The sequence below is a fragment of the Hippichthys cyanospilos genome, chromosome 14 (assembly GCF_059441005.1).
Source record: "Hippichthys cyanospilos isolate Australia breed blue-spotted pipefish chromosome 14, RoL_Hcya_1.0, whole genome shotgun sequence".
Classification (NCBI taxonomy): Eukaryota; Metazoa; Chordata; class Actinopteri; order Syngnathiformes; family Syngnathidae; genus Hippichthys; species Hippichthys cyanospilos.
In genome coordinates, this window is record NC_142382.1 from 7,565,475 (window position 1) to 7,582,511 (window position 17,037).

Sequence of the window (17,037 nt, forward strand, 5' to 3'; positions counted from 1 at the left end):
TATAAATTCAACAACGCATAAACCTCAGAATTCACTCTTTTTTATTTATTTCACCGTTCTTTTATGTCTCTAAAAAAAATCCGCTTTTCTGACAACTATTCAAACAATTACAAAAAGCAACACACAAAAAACAACAACCTGCGCAATCGGGGCATTTGGCCAACATAAGTTTCTCATTGCTCCGCATTTTTACTAATCAACTCTTTGAAATAAGGATAAATTATCCTTATATGTGAGTACGCAATTTAACAAAATTCTATAGCTGCGGGTTCACTAGAGTATCCTGTTTTCCGATTTTGCAGCGATGTAATTGAACGTTGCATCGGTTGCCGTGCAGTTCCTCTGGGGCTTCTGTATTTCCCTGGAGGAAAATGTTAACCGCGACTGCAATTGAGGACAACATGTTTATCGCCGGACACTCGCTTATCTTATAAAGGTAGAAAATGTTTGAGAACGTTTCGATGTAGCTACGTCCCATTGACAGCCTGTGTGCAAGAAAACCTGGCGTTACCTTAGTTACGGTGGCTAGCACGCTAGCTAGCAACTAGCCTAGTTTTGTTTTTTGCTCACCGTTATGATAAATATTAATAACACAGTGTTTGGTTTATAATGTCCGGAGGTGGTCAGCTCAGTTGGTGGGTTTATTTGTGCATTCTGTGCATTTCATGAGGACGCAGCCGGTGTTTGCTAGCTAAAGCGAACTGTAGTTAGCATAAGATGGGCTAACAAACAAATAGTCACAATGAGAAAGAAAGTCACTATAAAGTGCTCTTCATCAACATGGTAAATATCTACCTCGTCTAAAGTTCAATAACACCCTAGTTGGAACAAAATTGTTAAAAACACGAGCCTCTAAAATATTTCTTGATTTTTCTTCTAAAACTAACAAACTAACGGAAAAGCGCTGTTTTGTCATTTTACATGTTCCTCAGCTTGGACTCGATGATTTGGCAAACATTGCATTTCTTCTTTAATTAATACATTAAGATGCAAACAACGTTGATAATGGTACCTTTCCCTCCTTGCCCTCGTTAAACACGCCGTGGCGTGACGTCACGTTATGTCGTTTGCCAGGGTTTCCCAACCCTTTTTAAATCCAAGGCCCATATTTTACATTGAAAGAAAAGTCTCATAACACATTACGAACCACAAATATAACAAGGCACATATACCCTAATACCATTTATTAGCCCATTGCCATATCCATTATTTGCCAGAAAAAAATATAACTGATTAAATGGACATTTGTTTAAAAAACAATGCAACAAGCAGAATATTTTGTAGTTTTGGAATAGTCTGTCCGTGTTACACGTTACATCTAGTTTCAAGTTCGAAAGTATGCAAAAAAATATGAACTTATTTGTTTAGTTTGATGAGGCCAAAAATGTATGCAAATACGTAACACGGATGATACATTACATTTTTTCTACTCCGTTATTTTCTTTGCCATTAATTGATGACTTCGATATAAAAGCTTCTCACGTCACTCAACTGTGTAGTGAAGTTTGCTGCTGCCATCTAGTGGTTTAATAGATAATAGTGGTACTTTAGTTAAACATTGGTGATACAAAGCAAAATATTGACTCACAAAAAATCGTCAGGATGATGCATTTAAATGTCAGTGTAACACTTTAAATGTATTAACTTTTTTGCATTGTCAGTGCGAGGCAAATTTGCTTCAGTCAAGATGACGAGAGACAGGAAGTGCATCCTCTGTGAGACAGTCCATACCTCCAAGCAGGTAATTCGGTTGCAAATGATACTTCCTCGAACGTTAAATATTGATATCCTATAACCACTGTTGATTTGCGGGTCAAAGGACGCAAAGCAATCATTGACTGAATTTTTATGTCTTTTATTAGGAGATGGACGAGCACATGAGAAGCATGCTCCACCACCGTGAGCTGGAAAAACTCAAAGGGCGGTAAGTCAAATAGGAACAGGCTTCTAGTGCCTCTTTTTGCATAGCAGGAATATAGAAATCGGAGAGTATTTACTGTTAAGAGAGTGACATTCCAAGAATTTGGACAATTTTAAGTCAATTTGTCTTCATACAATGAATCCATTATCAAAATGGTTGTGTGTTGTTCGATTAATTGTTGTACCGCTTATTAATCATTTTGCAATTGGTTTAAATCTTGTGATATCGTAGTCTTATCATAATTGTAGTAAATCGTCAAAAACGATCTCTTTGTTGTTATCCATTTTAAATGATCTTTTTACATTTTAACTTATGTGGGTCAGCATGAAGCACACTTGCACACGGGCACGTGCCGGTCAAGGCTCACAGTGGCTTGAGCTGCATGCAGCTGTTCCAACTGTGACACGTATTTTTAGAGACAAGCTTGCCGGATGCCCGATGGAAGGCAGCTGGCTGACTCGTGACTCTTTGATAAAAGAGCCAGCATACCAAGCATCATGGCTGAATATTTTTACCCCTTTTGGCTGATAAAAAGTAGTAAGACCAAAGTGCATATAAGGGATGAGTCAGGGAAAGTGGGTCATGGACCCTTTACGGGCAGGTTGTGCACATGTAGTTAAAAAAAAAAAAAGTACATAATGTGTTAGCGAGTGTGGTGGAATAAAGATGTGCTCAGCGGCATACTTAAAAAAAAAAAAAGAACCCAAAAACCATTTTCATTAACTTCCAAAACAAAAGAAGATTTTTGTAAATGTCTAAATTAGATTAAACACAAAGATAATCAGTCTGCTTGCAAGGAGAGCTACAAGCATCTGAGAATATTTGGATTTAGGTTATACAATGGCTCTATATGACTAATCAGTTATCAAAATACTTGTTGATTAATTATTGTACCATTTTATACCAGTCAAGACAATTGACCAGACTCCCCAGTTCCGTAATGTCTGCTGTTGAAGTATCTTAAGGCATTTATGTTGAATCCTTTTTTGTTTACGAACAGGACATTTCTTCAAACTGTGATTGCAGAAAAGTATTTTTTTTATGATTTGATTGGCAGTTTGGTCTATAGCATGTCAGAAAACCTGCAAAATAATTGGCATTCTCCAAAGTAAAAGCGGATGTTGGCAAAAATGTTGGCACACATTTTATTTTGATTCAGCAGCTTTCATCCTACGCTTTCATACTGGACTAAAGAAAGAGAATGAAATTCTAAGCATTTTGACCATTTCTGAACCGTTTCTGACCGATGGATCGTTATCAAAAACCATTATCGATTAGATGTTGATGAAGCTCTAAACTTGTTAGTCAACAGCAAATTGTAGAAAAAGTACTAAAACATTTAACGGTTGGAAACCATTTTTCAAGGGGATAAATTAAGGTCACCAATAAAGTTAATAGTGCAAATGAACTTTATCATGAAATGTCTCTCAAAAGCAGAATAGTGCGACCTTTTTTTTTTTGTCTTTGACCTACAAGTATATGTTTCTTTATTGTCCTTGACTTGTATAAAAGTGGGTCGTTAGCTAGTGCCAAAAGGTATAATGTGTGTCCCAGGGTGACAGCAGTTGAGAAGCACAGTGCAAGAGTGCTCGAGGGGTGAGAAAACAGTCACCAAAAAAGACTGGAGAGCAGGGTGACACGTTTGGTAGAGGTTAGGAGTCAAAGGTGGTGAGCAGCTGCTAGCTCGGATTACGCTGTTTGGGATTGGCCAGCGAGATGAAGAGGACACATGTCAGTGGTGGGAGGAGGGTCCGAAGGGCGGGGGTTGCGGATACTTCCTAAACAGACACCGCAGCGAGGTCTCAGAGTGCAGCGGGTGTCATCATGACCGCACGCTAGGCCAAGCGTCCCTGCGCAGCGTGGCCGGCAAGCTCCATTAGCGCGCCGCCCGGGCCCAGCTGCTTCCGCCTGCTCTTGCTTCCTTGTCATTAATGACTCTCTAGGGAACCGCACATTTTTTTTTGGGATCAGGAAGATATCGTTTCTTTTTTTCCTAAACATTTTGACTTGACGAAAATTCTAAGTTAGTTACCTCCTGATCTGCAACAAATAGAGAATTTGATGATAATACAGCAAGGGATTGTTGAGTACTCTCCTCTCCCAAGACATTGAAAAAGCTCATCAGAACACCGCCAGTATGCCCGAAGGAAGCATTGAGCGCCCTCTGTCTCCTCTCATTCCTGATAGGGACTGCGGCCATGAGTGCCGGGTGTGCAAGGTGACGCTGGTGAGCCTGACCGAATACGCCGGCCACATTACCAGTCCTGCACACAAGCAAAATCTGGAGAAGGAGAAGAAGGTACCTGGCGGCCTCCATCGTGATGAAAACTACTTTGACCAGACGTTGGTGGAACTCATTCAAAAGAGGAAAGAGCAAATACGGTAAGATGGATATTGTATATTCATTCCTATTTTTTCAGCAATTGGATTCAGGTAAAAGTAGAAGTGCCTTGCTATACATGACCAAAATGTATCCCCCGGTTATTTATAAAAACTTGAAGCAGCGTGGTGGATAAATACTTTTGTGCAAGGGCCACTTTTGATTTTTAAGATTTCATGCACAGATTTGTATAGCTGTTTGCAGGTTAAGTAAAAAAAAAAAAGTCAAATATACAATCAAAATAGTTTGTATAAATGATAAAATATTATTTTATTCTGGTTTTTGATTTGTTTTTACATAAACTAATTAAGACTTGAAAAATAGTGTACTTTATGTATAATCGCTTACATTAGGCAGAATCCACAATACCATCACTTCTTAGAAGACCCCAAAAATTGATAATTTGTTCAACCATTAGCATTGCTTCTGAAAGGGAGTGAGCGGTTTTCAACACTTTAGATTTATCAATTATTTGTAAAAAATAAATGGCTAAATAAGTACCGGTAATAACACTTGCCCTCACATACACTGACCAATAAGGGGAAAAAAAGTGAAATTCACCAAAATGTGTCTTGGTTTTGTCCCGGCGCTAGGTATATTTATATTATGATAGTGATCCATATTTTTTATTTTAAAATAAATTATTTCATAAGATGAAATTATGTGAAAATTAACATACATGTCCATGTAATTTAATAATCATCAGGGAAATATGGCAAAATTAACCTAACAAACATTGAGAATTTTCCACCGGTTAGGATATCAAGTATTCTTGCAAACTAGCAAAATTTGTACATGATTGGGGTAAAAATGTGGCCTAGATTCTGCGCTCAAAAGACATTGTAAAGGCGTGCAATATTACTTCCTGCGCTGACCGCTTGGAGCAGAAGTGGCCATTACTCCTATGTTACACCACTATCATCTGTCCTTCCACTTTGATAAACACAAATTTTCCCTACGCTCAACAGTGATTAAATCTACATTATTTTGTAATCATTACCTTGGGACTGCTGTTGAATCTATGTGATTGTAAAGCTTGTGCACAGTAAGTTCTCATGCTATCAATAGTCACATTCTTATCATGAGCACTCACAGGCTTCTCTCAGCTGCTGCCTCACTCAGTCCAGTCTGCAAGAGACTCCAATTTCACATCTGTGGCCAAAAAAAGAAGGGGTATTTACTGCCGGGGTGAGCTTTTTTTAAGCCCCCTGTCACACTGCCTTTCTGCCAAACTGGTGCATTAAAAAAAGTCAGTGTTACATACTAGAACTGTTCTTGCTTTAATCAGCACTTTATGCGCTTGAAATCAAGCCTTAGATAAGCTACTTTAGATAGTGGCTTATTATTCATCAGCTAGCTGATTAAATCACCTGATTTTGGCCCTTCAAACATTTACCAAAAATAATTGGACACATAGCTTATGTTTACCATTATGTAGTCTTAACAATTTTCCACAGTTATACAAAAGTAATACTGGTGTCATTATTTATTACACATAACTCTATACCATAACCTTGTATCTCTAAATATAGATCATGTGTTGATAAGATATTTTTATGAACCTGTCATTCAAAACAAAATGAATCTTAAATGTTATAATAATAAAACATAAATCAAGTATGTATTAAATATGACACACATTCAACTACCACAAACTTATATTTCGTTATATTAGTGTTCTTATAACATCTTTAAATAAATGATGGACGCTACAAGACTAGTAACCAAAAAGGAAAGACTTTTCCCCCCCTCAAAATATTTACAGTTGAGGCCTGCTACTTGTTGGGACTAGGTACCAGGCCAGCCCACGAATAGTCAAATCTGCGCATAATTGATGCCTATTGGAAAGCACAGAGGGAAACAACATGAATTCATTCATTATAAATGTTGCATTCATTAGCATCGGCCTTAAAAAATCGGCCTGGTCCTACCTATGATAAAATGTTGGATGCCAACAAATTTGCTGGTTTATTTAACCAGTCCCGTAGTGTCAGCCATGACTGCCCTTTTGTACATTTTTATTTAGTTGTATTATTCCATCTGATCTGTATCCGCAGCAAAGAAAAGGAGGCAGCTGCTGCCAAGCTAGCCCAGCAGGAGGCAGAAGAAGCAAAGAAAAGGGAAATCCAGCAGAGAATCAAGGAAGCCAAGGAACGCTACCAGTGGGCCAAAGGTGGACATCATTACCCACACAGCCTTGGATGGAACTACGAGCAAAATTCTAGGAGAAGCGGCCAACAGAGAGACTTCCGAGCAGCTCCGCCTCAATCGACCACCTACAACAATCAGGGAAGGAGCGCCACATGGCATGCTCAGCCCCCGCCTAACTTCCAGAGGTGGGGGTCGGGCGACTTACAGGGTGGCCGCAGCTACTCGCAGGATGGCGCTCTTGGCTCTCACGAGGGTCAGTTTCGTTACCCCAGCCGAGCACCCTGGCTCAGTAGCCAAGGCAGTAGCTACGGTATGTATGGCAGAAATAATATTTCCCACTTCCCATCAAATAACCGCCCGCTGCACTACAATTACCCGCCGCCACCGCAGCTTTTTGCCAGTCCTGTGATCAACCTTCAAAAGAGGGCTGGTGAGAGCACGGGGCCCGCATGTAAGGAAATGTCCACTGCCAACCCAAGCAAACAGACCTTTGGTAGCAACCCAAAGCTGGACAAGACCTCTCGCTGGTCTCCTTATCCCGCCAGCAAGTCGATGGACTCGCTGCCCTGCAGGGACACTATGTCAAACTTGACGGAACTCCCAAAAGGGTCCAAAAGCATGGATAACGCACCACAAACGTTCACCTTCACCGGGCAGAAAGTGAAGGAGACTCCTCAGAGCAAAGATGTTTCTTCCAACAATCAAGCCAAAGTGCATCCAAAACCCCAAGGGATGAGAACCCCTCCTTCTGGATCCCTGCCTTCACGACAAGCGCCAAAGTTACCAGAAACATCCAGGAAGTCCTCGTCCACGTCCGAAAGGAGGAGCTCTTTGGACAGCCCCCGACTAGAAATGCCTCGGAAGGCCACTGAGGGGGAGCCGCCCAAGTCTCAAGTGCAAGTTCCAACTACTGAAAACAAGGAAAACAAAATCAAGCAGAATGTAGCCAAAACAAAATCAAGCGACCCGTCTAGAAGTGCTACATCTTGTGCGGCCAAAGAAAAGCTTGCATCGTCCTCTTCTGAAAGCATCCACTTCCTCCAGTCCCTGCAGGTCAGCACCTCCACGGCCAATAAGCCATGTTCCACAGCTTCCAAACGTGACAAGCCAGAAACCGGGAAGGACGCACTCACCTCACTGCATCTCGACGAAGATGCATCAGAAGTAAAAGAAGATCAAAGTCCCAAGGGAGAAGCCTCCAATTTGGACAAAACTGGCCCTGAAGCGTCTGGCTTGTCCAAACTCGATTTGCCTCCCGTCCTGAAGCGTGACCTGACCAAGCGCATAAGCACCAAGACCAAAACGGGCGCCCACGAACCCAACCTCCACAGCGCCAGGCGCGTCCGCAACCTTAGCGAGTCGCGGCGGACCGACAATGAAAAAGACTCTGGACTGAAGCCAACTGTGCAGCAGCTCATCAGCTCAGGGTCTAGTCGAAAAGTCAACTGGGACCAGGTGTATCAGGAGGTCCGCAAGAAACAAGACAAGGGGAAAGGAATGCCCAGGTAAAATTGAAAGTGCTTTATTTTTTTCCACTTTTCACCTTGCGTTACTGCTCTCTCGCTTTCTCTTTTGTTCATTACATAACACACAAAAATAATACATGCCTACTTCCAGGTTTGGTATTGAAATGGTACCAAATCAAGCCCAGAGCCTGGAGGAGGATGACATCTCAATGCTGGAAAACTTCCCCTGGGAGTCACTGATTGAGATGACTCCTCCTGCCACATCCCGCAAGCGCTCCCTCTCAGAGAGCAGCCTGGCTCCGGCGTCTGAGCACTCGCCGCTCGAATCCAAGGAGACACTGCTGCGGTCCTCCATCGCCAAGGAGAGCGATTATCGGGCCGACGCAGAGAGGATTCTGAACCTCGCCGTGGAGGAAGCTCAAAAGCGAGCAGATAAGCTGATGTCCGAGAAGGTGAAGGCTCTCCAGAGGTCCGACTGGCTGCTGGAGGAGGGAAGCTCAGGAGTCCAGCAGATTGACGGTCACGGAACAGCAAAGAAGAGAAGAACACCAGCGGTGAGTTTTAGTTGAATACAACTCATACAAAGGAGCCATTGTCTCTTTAAAATCTGAACATTGTTTTATATCTATATTTGTTTTTTTTAGGGTCTTCAGAGCCATGAGACTTCAAGCGTGGAACAAGATACCAAAAGAAGAAAGACCAAATTAAAATCAAGTATGTGTCTTTTGTAAGACTTAATTCAGAATAATTGGTTGGTTAAACATTTCCCGAAACACATACTCGTTACCTGTCGGTAAAGATACTGTAGTGCACAAAGGCTAACTGAAATATGAAGCCGCTTTTGTAATTCCAAAATAGATTTTGTTTCCATATATGCAAGTCAAATAATGATCTAAGCACGTTTTTCAACAAGGTGAGCTTGCAAACATCACATGACCAGACACAAAAACAACTGATTGGTCGTTACCTGACCTTTGAACAACTATAAGGTCAAATGACAAAATAGGCGCCTTCTGAGATGGATTGTCGCATAATTTATCTGTTAGAACAAATGCTGCATTTGATCAGTGGGGAAGCATAGAGCATGTAACGGTACAGAAAACCTTTGAATTAACTTCTTTAAGTTTTGTAAACTTCATCTTATTCCATTAACCTTTACATCAGTTTAAGTTGTAGGAACCTAAAATGCTTTTCACCTAACACGAGTTCCTTACCGCCATTTGCACTGCATAATTTAGTGTTTTGTTTTGGCTGAATAGCGGATCGCGTACAGATTGACCAGCTTCTGGCCGTGTCGCTGCGGGAGGAGGAGCTAAGTTGCTCGCTGCAGACGGCGGAAACCCAACTGGTCCAAGCGCGGGCGGCACTGGAGGCCGCCTACATGGAGGTGCAGAGGGTCATGGTCTTCAAACAGCAGGTACACATTATACTGATCTGCTTAAAAAAGAGCAAAAAACAATTGTTGAGATGATTGGAAAAAAAAATCATAGAGCTTTAACCATCAGGTATATTTGCATGGCTCAAAACTGCAGAGCTAATGACAAAATTATTATTTTACAAAGAAAATAATGCTCCATTTTGTTGTCTCAAAACGTATTTGAACCCCCTTGTGAGACATGTTTAAAAACGTACTGTTTTGCATGTGTTTTAACATTTTGTTTCTTTTTCAGATTGCTACAGAGATGAGCACTCTCAGAGAAAAACGCATTGAGTTATTAAAAGGGATGCAAGGTATGCCTTCACTTCAAATTGTAATTCGTCCTTGACTACACCCCTAATGTAAAACAATTTATCTTAAATCATGTCAGAATGAAATATAGCATCGTATAGCATCATTTGCATTATTTCTCGTCTATCAGACGTCTATCAGAAAGCAGTAAGTTACCTCATGTGTCAATTAATTTGCTCTTAATTTGAAAAGAAGTCTTTGCTGTTTCCATAATGGCATTAAAAAAAAAAAATAGATTTGCTCATATCTGCAGAAACATACTCTCAGGGGTATGTGTACCTCCATTTGAAAACCACTGTCCTACCCTATATCTGAGCTTTTTGTGCAAATTATAACAATAGCGCAATCTGTTTGTGCTTGAAGCCAGCAACACAGAAGTGGCAGAAGTACCACCGATCCGACTGAAACAAGAGAAAATTGACCCTGCAGTAAAAGAATCGGACGTTGTGGCTCCATCCTGCCTTCTTGCAAGCACTGCAGCTCCTAGTAGGAGCGCCTCGCCATCACCGTCAATCTTCAGTGCCGTTACCATCAAGCAGGAGCCCCTTTCCCCCGTGCGAGTTAGCAGCGATTCGGACCTGATGGAGTTAGTAGCATACCCTGAGCGGAAAGCCACTGCAGAAATAAAGCCCGAGTCATTGCATGCAGCTGAGAGCAAAGTTGAGAGTCTTTCAATCGAGGCATCTGAAAAAGCCGTTCAAGCCACCTTCCCCCCTGACTCCAAAGACGACGTGAAGCCACTGTTGGACAGCATGAAGAGCTCTGAGACCAACAGACTCGCCGATCGCTCGCACTCTCCGGCGTTCGAGATCCCCCGAGCACCCGTGGCCTCACCTGGTTCGCCCTCGGAGTTACGCGGCGGCAAGCGGGTGAGAAAGCTGAAGAAGAGGAAGGTGCTGGAAAAGGCCCATAGCAACGCGCTGCCAGAGAGCAGTGACACCGAGATGGACGCTGAGGCCCACAGGCCCAGGTGGACCAGACAACAGCGAAGGGCCAGCAGCGGCAGCAGTAGCGCTCAGGTCAGCACCTCCTCGTTACCACGAGGGGGCGACGTGAAGATGAAGGAAGACGCCAAGCCTCTCAAACAGGGAGTGAAAATAAAGATGGAGCCGGACGCAACCCTAGAGCAGCCCGTCGAAGCGTCCTCATTCAAAGCTGCCGCTCCCATTCCGGAATGCAGAAGCGAGCTGCCAAGCCTGGCCTGCAATGAGGTCACCTCTACTAGCGACATGGACATCTGTAAATCATCTGAGAGGTGAATCCTTTACGTTAAAAACAAATATCAGGGTACAGATTGTCTTTTCTGTCAGACTTTGCATTTTGAAAGATGTCCTGTCATGTTTCTATTGGTGGGGCCCTAAACAATGACAACAAAAATTCCATACGAGAAGGCCACAGAAGATCTTTTGATGATGCACTGCCCCATTGCGGCAACACTAATATCACAAAGCTTTTTTTTGCCTATGCTGTGAAGATTTGATGATAATTAGGAGATTTGCAAAGGGTGGGCCCATAACCTAATTAAAACTCTTGTCCTCTGTTTCTTTTTGCAGTGAAATGCCTTTTCCAGTAACATGGAGCCCTCCCAGTAAGTTTTACACTAACTTGATTTTTCTCCACTCTCTTTGTCCTTTTGAAATGACTAATGCCCATGTGTGTTTGTTAGATGCTTCGTCAGGCATCTTTGAGGGCCACCAGGAGGCGGTGAACGACATGCAGATCCACAACGGGCTGCTGTACACATGCTCAGGAGATCGCACTGTCAAAGCCTTCGACTTGCTGGTGGGTGCGGATGAAATCTTCCATTCCCGTTTTTCAAAACGCAAACGACCTTCCGTCTTCCACCTCTCGCAGACTCGCAGGTGCGTTGCAGTGTTTTCCGGCCACACTTCCAAAGTGAGCTGCCTGCTGGTGTCGGCCAATCCCTGCTTGCAGCGCCGACTGTACTCGGGCTCCAGTGACCAGACCATACGCTGCTACAGTTTGAAGGTAAGCTATAGGAATGAAAGCCACCTTCTCGATGTTAAGAGTAGGCGCCCATACAGGTGCCTGCACAAAATAAGAGTATTTTTGGATGTGAGTACCAAGGAATTCTTGTGAAATAAAACACAAAATTAGTGCCCTAAAACATTTTTGCTGTATTTTTTAATATACATTTTAATTATTTGTGTTTCAATTGTTTTTATTTATCACATTTATCTCATTCGTCTCTTGTTAGAATTGTGGGAATAGGTGCCCTTACAGATGCCTACACCAAATACAAGAGTATATATTAAATTTAGCAAACATTTATCTTGAAACGGTGACACTTAAAATGCGGTATTTTGTTTATTTATTTATACACTTCAATACTTTGTTTTTACAATTTATATACTGTATACGGCAAGACCTGGATTCATATTTTCCCCCATACCATTTTAATACTTTATTCTTTATATAGAATATAGACAAACATTTAGTTCTGTATGACAGTAGCGATCTGCTATTTGAATGTTTTATGCGTGCTCGCTTGCAGACGCAGAAATTAGAAGAGCAGTTCAGTCTGCCAGATCGGGTCCTGTGCCTGCACAACCGATGGAAGTTCCTCTACGCCGGCCTGGCAAACGGCACCGTGGTTACCTTCGATCTTACTGTGAGTAATGTCTCCGGTCAAAAGTAATGACGTATGAATCGTAATTCTTGTTTTTTATTTCCCGCAAGTATTTTAATCTGCACCTAAGTACCGAGTCTGACTACTTTTGTACCTCCGCTGCAGACCAACAAGCAACGGGACGTGTTTGAATGCCACACCCCACGGCCCGTAAGTTGCCTTGCCTCATCACAGGAGGGCTCACGGCGCATCCTATTGGTGGGTTCCTACGACAGCACCATCAGCGTACGCGATGCCAAGACCGGCTTACTGCTGCGCATGCTGGAAGGTCACACCAAGACCGTCCTCTGCATGAAGGTGAACCGTCTTCCCGTAAAGTTAGCAACAACGCTATGGCAGATGGTGGAGAAAAACAATGTGAACGTTTGCACTTTCAGGTTGTGAACGATCTGGTGTTCAGTGGCTCCAGTGACCATTGTGTCTTTGCACACTACATCCACGTGAGTTCACGTTCAAATCATTTACGGTTGTCCTGTAAAATATAAAGTCCAATTAATTTGCTGCTTGAAAATCGGTAGTCTGTCATGAGCAAATCTACCAAAAAACCTCAAGAACCCAGGCCTTAACAAAAAAAAAAAAGTAGGTTTCAAGCACACATGAAAGCTAAGCATGTAGAACAAGAATTTAGGAGTTAAGAGGAAGAAAATTCAACAAAAATCAATTTTCAGATTTTCTTTTCTATTAAGCATTTTTTATCACCACCATTTTTTATTTAGAGCGGCGAGCTGGTGCACGCCTACAAGGGCCACACTCATGCCGTCACCGTGGTAACAGTTGCGGGGCATGTGTTGGTGACCGCCTGCCTGGACAAGCAGGTCCGCGTCTACGACCTAAAGGTGTGCCCTGTTTTCACCGTCCCTCATCACAAATCCGCAATGTTCGCACACACTTGATTTTGTTTTTTTTGTTTTTTTTTTGCTGTTACACTCCGCAGTCTCGAGAACTTCTGCAGGTGTACACTGGACATTCGGACATGGTGACGAGCATGGCGGTGCATCAGGGCAATGTGAGTTATCGTGCGCTGTTTTTTCTTAATGATGATTATGTTATCTTTTTTTTCTTTTTTTTTTCCCAGCTCTACACCGGCTGTTATGATGGCAGCGTGCAGGCTGTCAAGCTCAATTTGACGCAGAACTACCGCTGCAAAGTATGTTTTGTTTTGTTTTATTTTGAAGGGGGGGGTTATAATTTTCTAGCTAATTTTCCATTTTGGAAAGTAGATGATGTCAGGTTTTATCTTCCATAGCTGCAGCATAGATGAGTACGTTTCTCTAGATTGGAAAAGCTTGTTCTTCCATAACGTATGTGCCTTGCAAAATCCCAGCTACGTATCTATATATTTATATCTTTATACATATTTAAGAGAATATATAGATAGACAGACACACACACACACACACACACACAAACTATTTGTTTGTGTGTGCTGTCTTATTTTATAGAGAATCTGCTGATACCGGAACCCAATTTAATTCCTTGGCAATGTACAGTGTTAAGAAGAGATTTTTTTTAAAATTCAAATTGTCTTTTTTATATACAAATACTTCTCACAAAATATGTACTTTAAAATGCCTTTTATATGGCTAACGCCTTGGTCTTAACCAAATAGTCTAAAACATGTAAACATTCTCCAATAGCCAGTGTTTACTTCGGGCTGTTTATTCCATGTAATACACATAAATATCATTTTTATCTTGGCAATATTTGTGTAGTTTAAGTCCTTCGAATATGAAAAAATGTAATGAAAATTTCCTAACTCCAATCTTTTTATATATATATATATACTGTATATATTTATTTATATATATATATATATATATATATATATATATATATATATATATATATATATATATATATATATATATATATATATATGTATATATGTATATATATATATATATGTATATATATATATATATATATATGTGTGTGTGTATTCTTTTTATAGATGTATATGTGTATACATATATAAATGTGTGTGTGTATGTATATATAAGTTGAAGTGTAGTTAGGCCGAAAAGTTACACAAACATGCTGTATTCTTATGTGGATGTGTTCGTGTGTGCCATAAAGAGGTGTGGCCTAGTGCGTGAGCTCAGGAGCAATGCGATTGGCTCAATTTGGCCTGTTACGACGTGGTTATTTCCCTTTTGTCTGTCTTATACTCCATGTGAGTGTTTTTTTTTTTTTTTTGGACTGGTCTTCTCAATATTGTACTGCACATTTTAGGGTTTTTTTTTCTTTTTTTTTATATTGCTAAGTGAGTTAGGACGCTATTTTAATTGTAATCCTAAAGAGCACCGGTTGAAGTTGTTTTTCTTGTGCTACGTGCTTCAGTGGCACGGCTGCTCGCTGGTTTTCGGCGTCACGGCGCACCTGCATCAGCACGTGGTCGCCGACCACGCCGGCAGCCAGCAGACCCTCCGATGTCGCTGGAAGGACTGCGAGGAATTTTTCGGCACCCGCAACAGCTCCAAGCAGGTAAAGGCTTTCTCATTTTCCTAATTAGCCCCCGGCGTTACATTTGGCGTCAGCGGCTCTGCTCCGTCTGCTCAGGCCATGCTCGCACACGTGCAGAAGCACGTGGACGAGGCCCGACCGGAACCTTGAGTTCCCATCTCCCATATTGGGCGGAAGTTTGGGACCTTAGCGTTCCATGTTGGAATCCAACATTCAAGTGTCTCCGTGTCCTTTTTCTTTTTCTACGTCCACATAAGAGTGCTGTGGCGGCAACCTCTCGTGCCGCCACACTCCGTCTTTTTGCACTGACCAAAAATGAAGATCTTTTTATTTTATTTTTTTTTGGACAAAGAAATGTCAGCGCCGCCGAGTGAGAACGCCGTGCTTGTGAATCCTACGGCTGCGCTAATGGCATGGGATTTTTTTTTTTTAAATTTTGTTGTGACGAGTTTGTTAGCAACTCCATAATCGGTTTATCTTTCTTTTTCTTACATTTGGTTCAAAATGGCTGTTATTCCAGGACATATAGCGTCTTGTTAGCCTAATAGTAGTATATTTATTGGATTTTGTTTTTGTTTTTTTGTGGGGGGGGCAACATTTGGCACCGCTTTAGTCATGGAGAAATCGTTTAAAAATGATATCCTTCTTGCCAAATTTTGAACCCACCTTTCACATTATATCGGTTAATTATTTTGTTTCTAAAACCTAATTGCAAGTGGTGCCTTTATATTCGTACAGATGGGGTTTTTTTTTTCTTCGTTTTTTCGGGTGGTGTTGCTCCGTCTTTTTGAAGACATTTGAGGGATTTTGGTGCAGTGTCGTGTGGCTGTCTGTCATTTTTTGCAGTGAAAATGTAAGATTATGGCATTATGCGTGTGAACATCTTGATACGTCAACGCAGGCCCAAAAAGAGAGATCTCTTTGGTGACATTTTTTTTTAGCTGATTTTTCAATTGGTTTATAGCTGTTTTGTTATCAGTACTGGACGATACATTTCAGCGTTGCGTTTTTCATACTTCCAACTTATTCATATATTAGAGGTGTGAGGAAGTGACAAGGCACGTTTAGAAGGAGGTGTTTGTTGGAGCAGTAGGAAGAAATTTGAGATTACCTCCCATGCCATAACTGCCACCACCCACACATTTCTTACTGACGTCCCGGTTTTATCTAAAAAAGGGGGTAAAAAGTCATGAATTTTAATCTCCATCGCCTTTTCCGGCGTATACTGTATTCCTTACGACATTTTCAGGCGAAAGGAAGCAAAACACGGCGTTCAACTCCGGCTTGGCAACACTGACTTTTTCAACTTTTTCAATCATGTTACCTTTTTTTTTTTTTGTACCTTGCAATCAACAATTTTAATAATAATAAAAAATTACAACACTATTCACGGTCTGTCTTGTGCGTATTTAGTCCAATTTCTTTTAGTCATCAAAAGCATTTCACATCATTGAAAGAAGACACCAAGGAGCTGAAATTTCACCCAAATGGGGACAACATGTCAAAGTTCAACATGGCACAACCACTTAGTTATCACACTTCCAGGAATGTGCTATCCCTTGGCGAAAATACTGTGGGACTAATGTGGAAGAAAATGACCTCAAAATGGTCAAAATACTGCACAAGGGTTCATAAATACATATTCATAAATAAATACAGATATGTATTTGTGTGCGCATGGGTGTTAAGATATGTATGAAAATGTTGAATATACAGACAAACATTTAATCAAATCCATGACAAATATCAAATCAGCTCGGGTGGTTGAGTTGATATATGATTTTATTACATTTTTCATTTAACATTAAGATGGCCTTTGCAGAGGTCGTCTGCTGGAAACTGAACAACGTCAAGCGTGTAACTTAAAACACATATTGATTTATTGGTGTGGATAAACTGCTTCTAATAATGCATTACACTCATTCGACCAAAGCCTTAAATAGTAAAAAGAAAATCACAACAACAAAAAAAAAGCACCAGTCCAACCTTTCAATTTCTCACGATGGTGTGAAAAAAAAAATCAAGTTGTCCAACTGTGAGTCCTCACCTTCACTTACATAGATGTACTTATGCAGGTGAGGCTCTGTGAGGTATGGTGACAGACGTCAAAAGAGGTCGTTGTGTGTGTGTGATGCCTGAGTGGAAAAAAAAGTACGCAGGTGGCAAAAAAGGAGAGAGAGTCATTTCTTGGAGCGGGTTGGAGGTAAATGACAAAAGCATACAAAAGATGTAACAGGCCTGTACTTACAAAATGGAGGAAAGGGATTCAAGGAAAAA

The 17,037-nt window shown here is 41.3% G+C and overlaps 1 protein-coding gene across 1 annotated transcript; it reads left to right on the forward strand.

Annotated features, from left to right (window-relative positions):
• Positions 1–322: 322 nt before the first annotated feature.
• Positions 323–16,146, forward strand: znf106a (zinc finger protein 106a). Its single transcript, XM_088433999.1, has 21 exons — positions 323–436; positions 1,662–1,741; positions 1,863–1,924; positions 4,109–4,303; positions 6,359–7,957; positions 8,070–8,472; positions 8,563–8,632; positions 9,178–9,335; positions 9,589–9,649; positions 10,011–10,902; positions 11,201–11,235; positions 11,314–11,429; positions 11,502–11,636; positions 12,163–12,279; positions 12,403–12,594; positions 12,675–12,737; positions 13,014–13,133; positions 13,232–13,303; positions 13,373–13,444; positions 14,638–14,781; positions 14,857–16,146. Exons 2-21 carry the CDS (start codon positions 1,688–1,690, stop codon positions 14,908–14,910), a joined length of 4,614 nt encoding a protein of 1,537 aa, XP_088290125.1. The 5' UTR covers positions 323–436; positions 1,662–1,687; the 3' UTR covers positions 14,911–16,146.
• Positions 16,147–17,037: the final 891 nt, after the last annotated feature.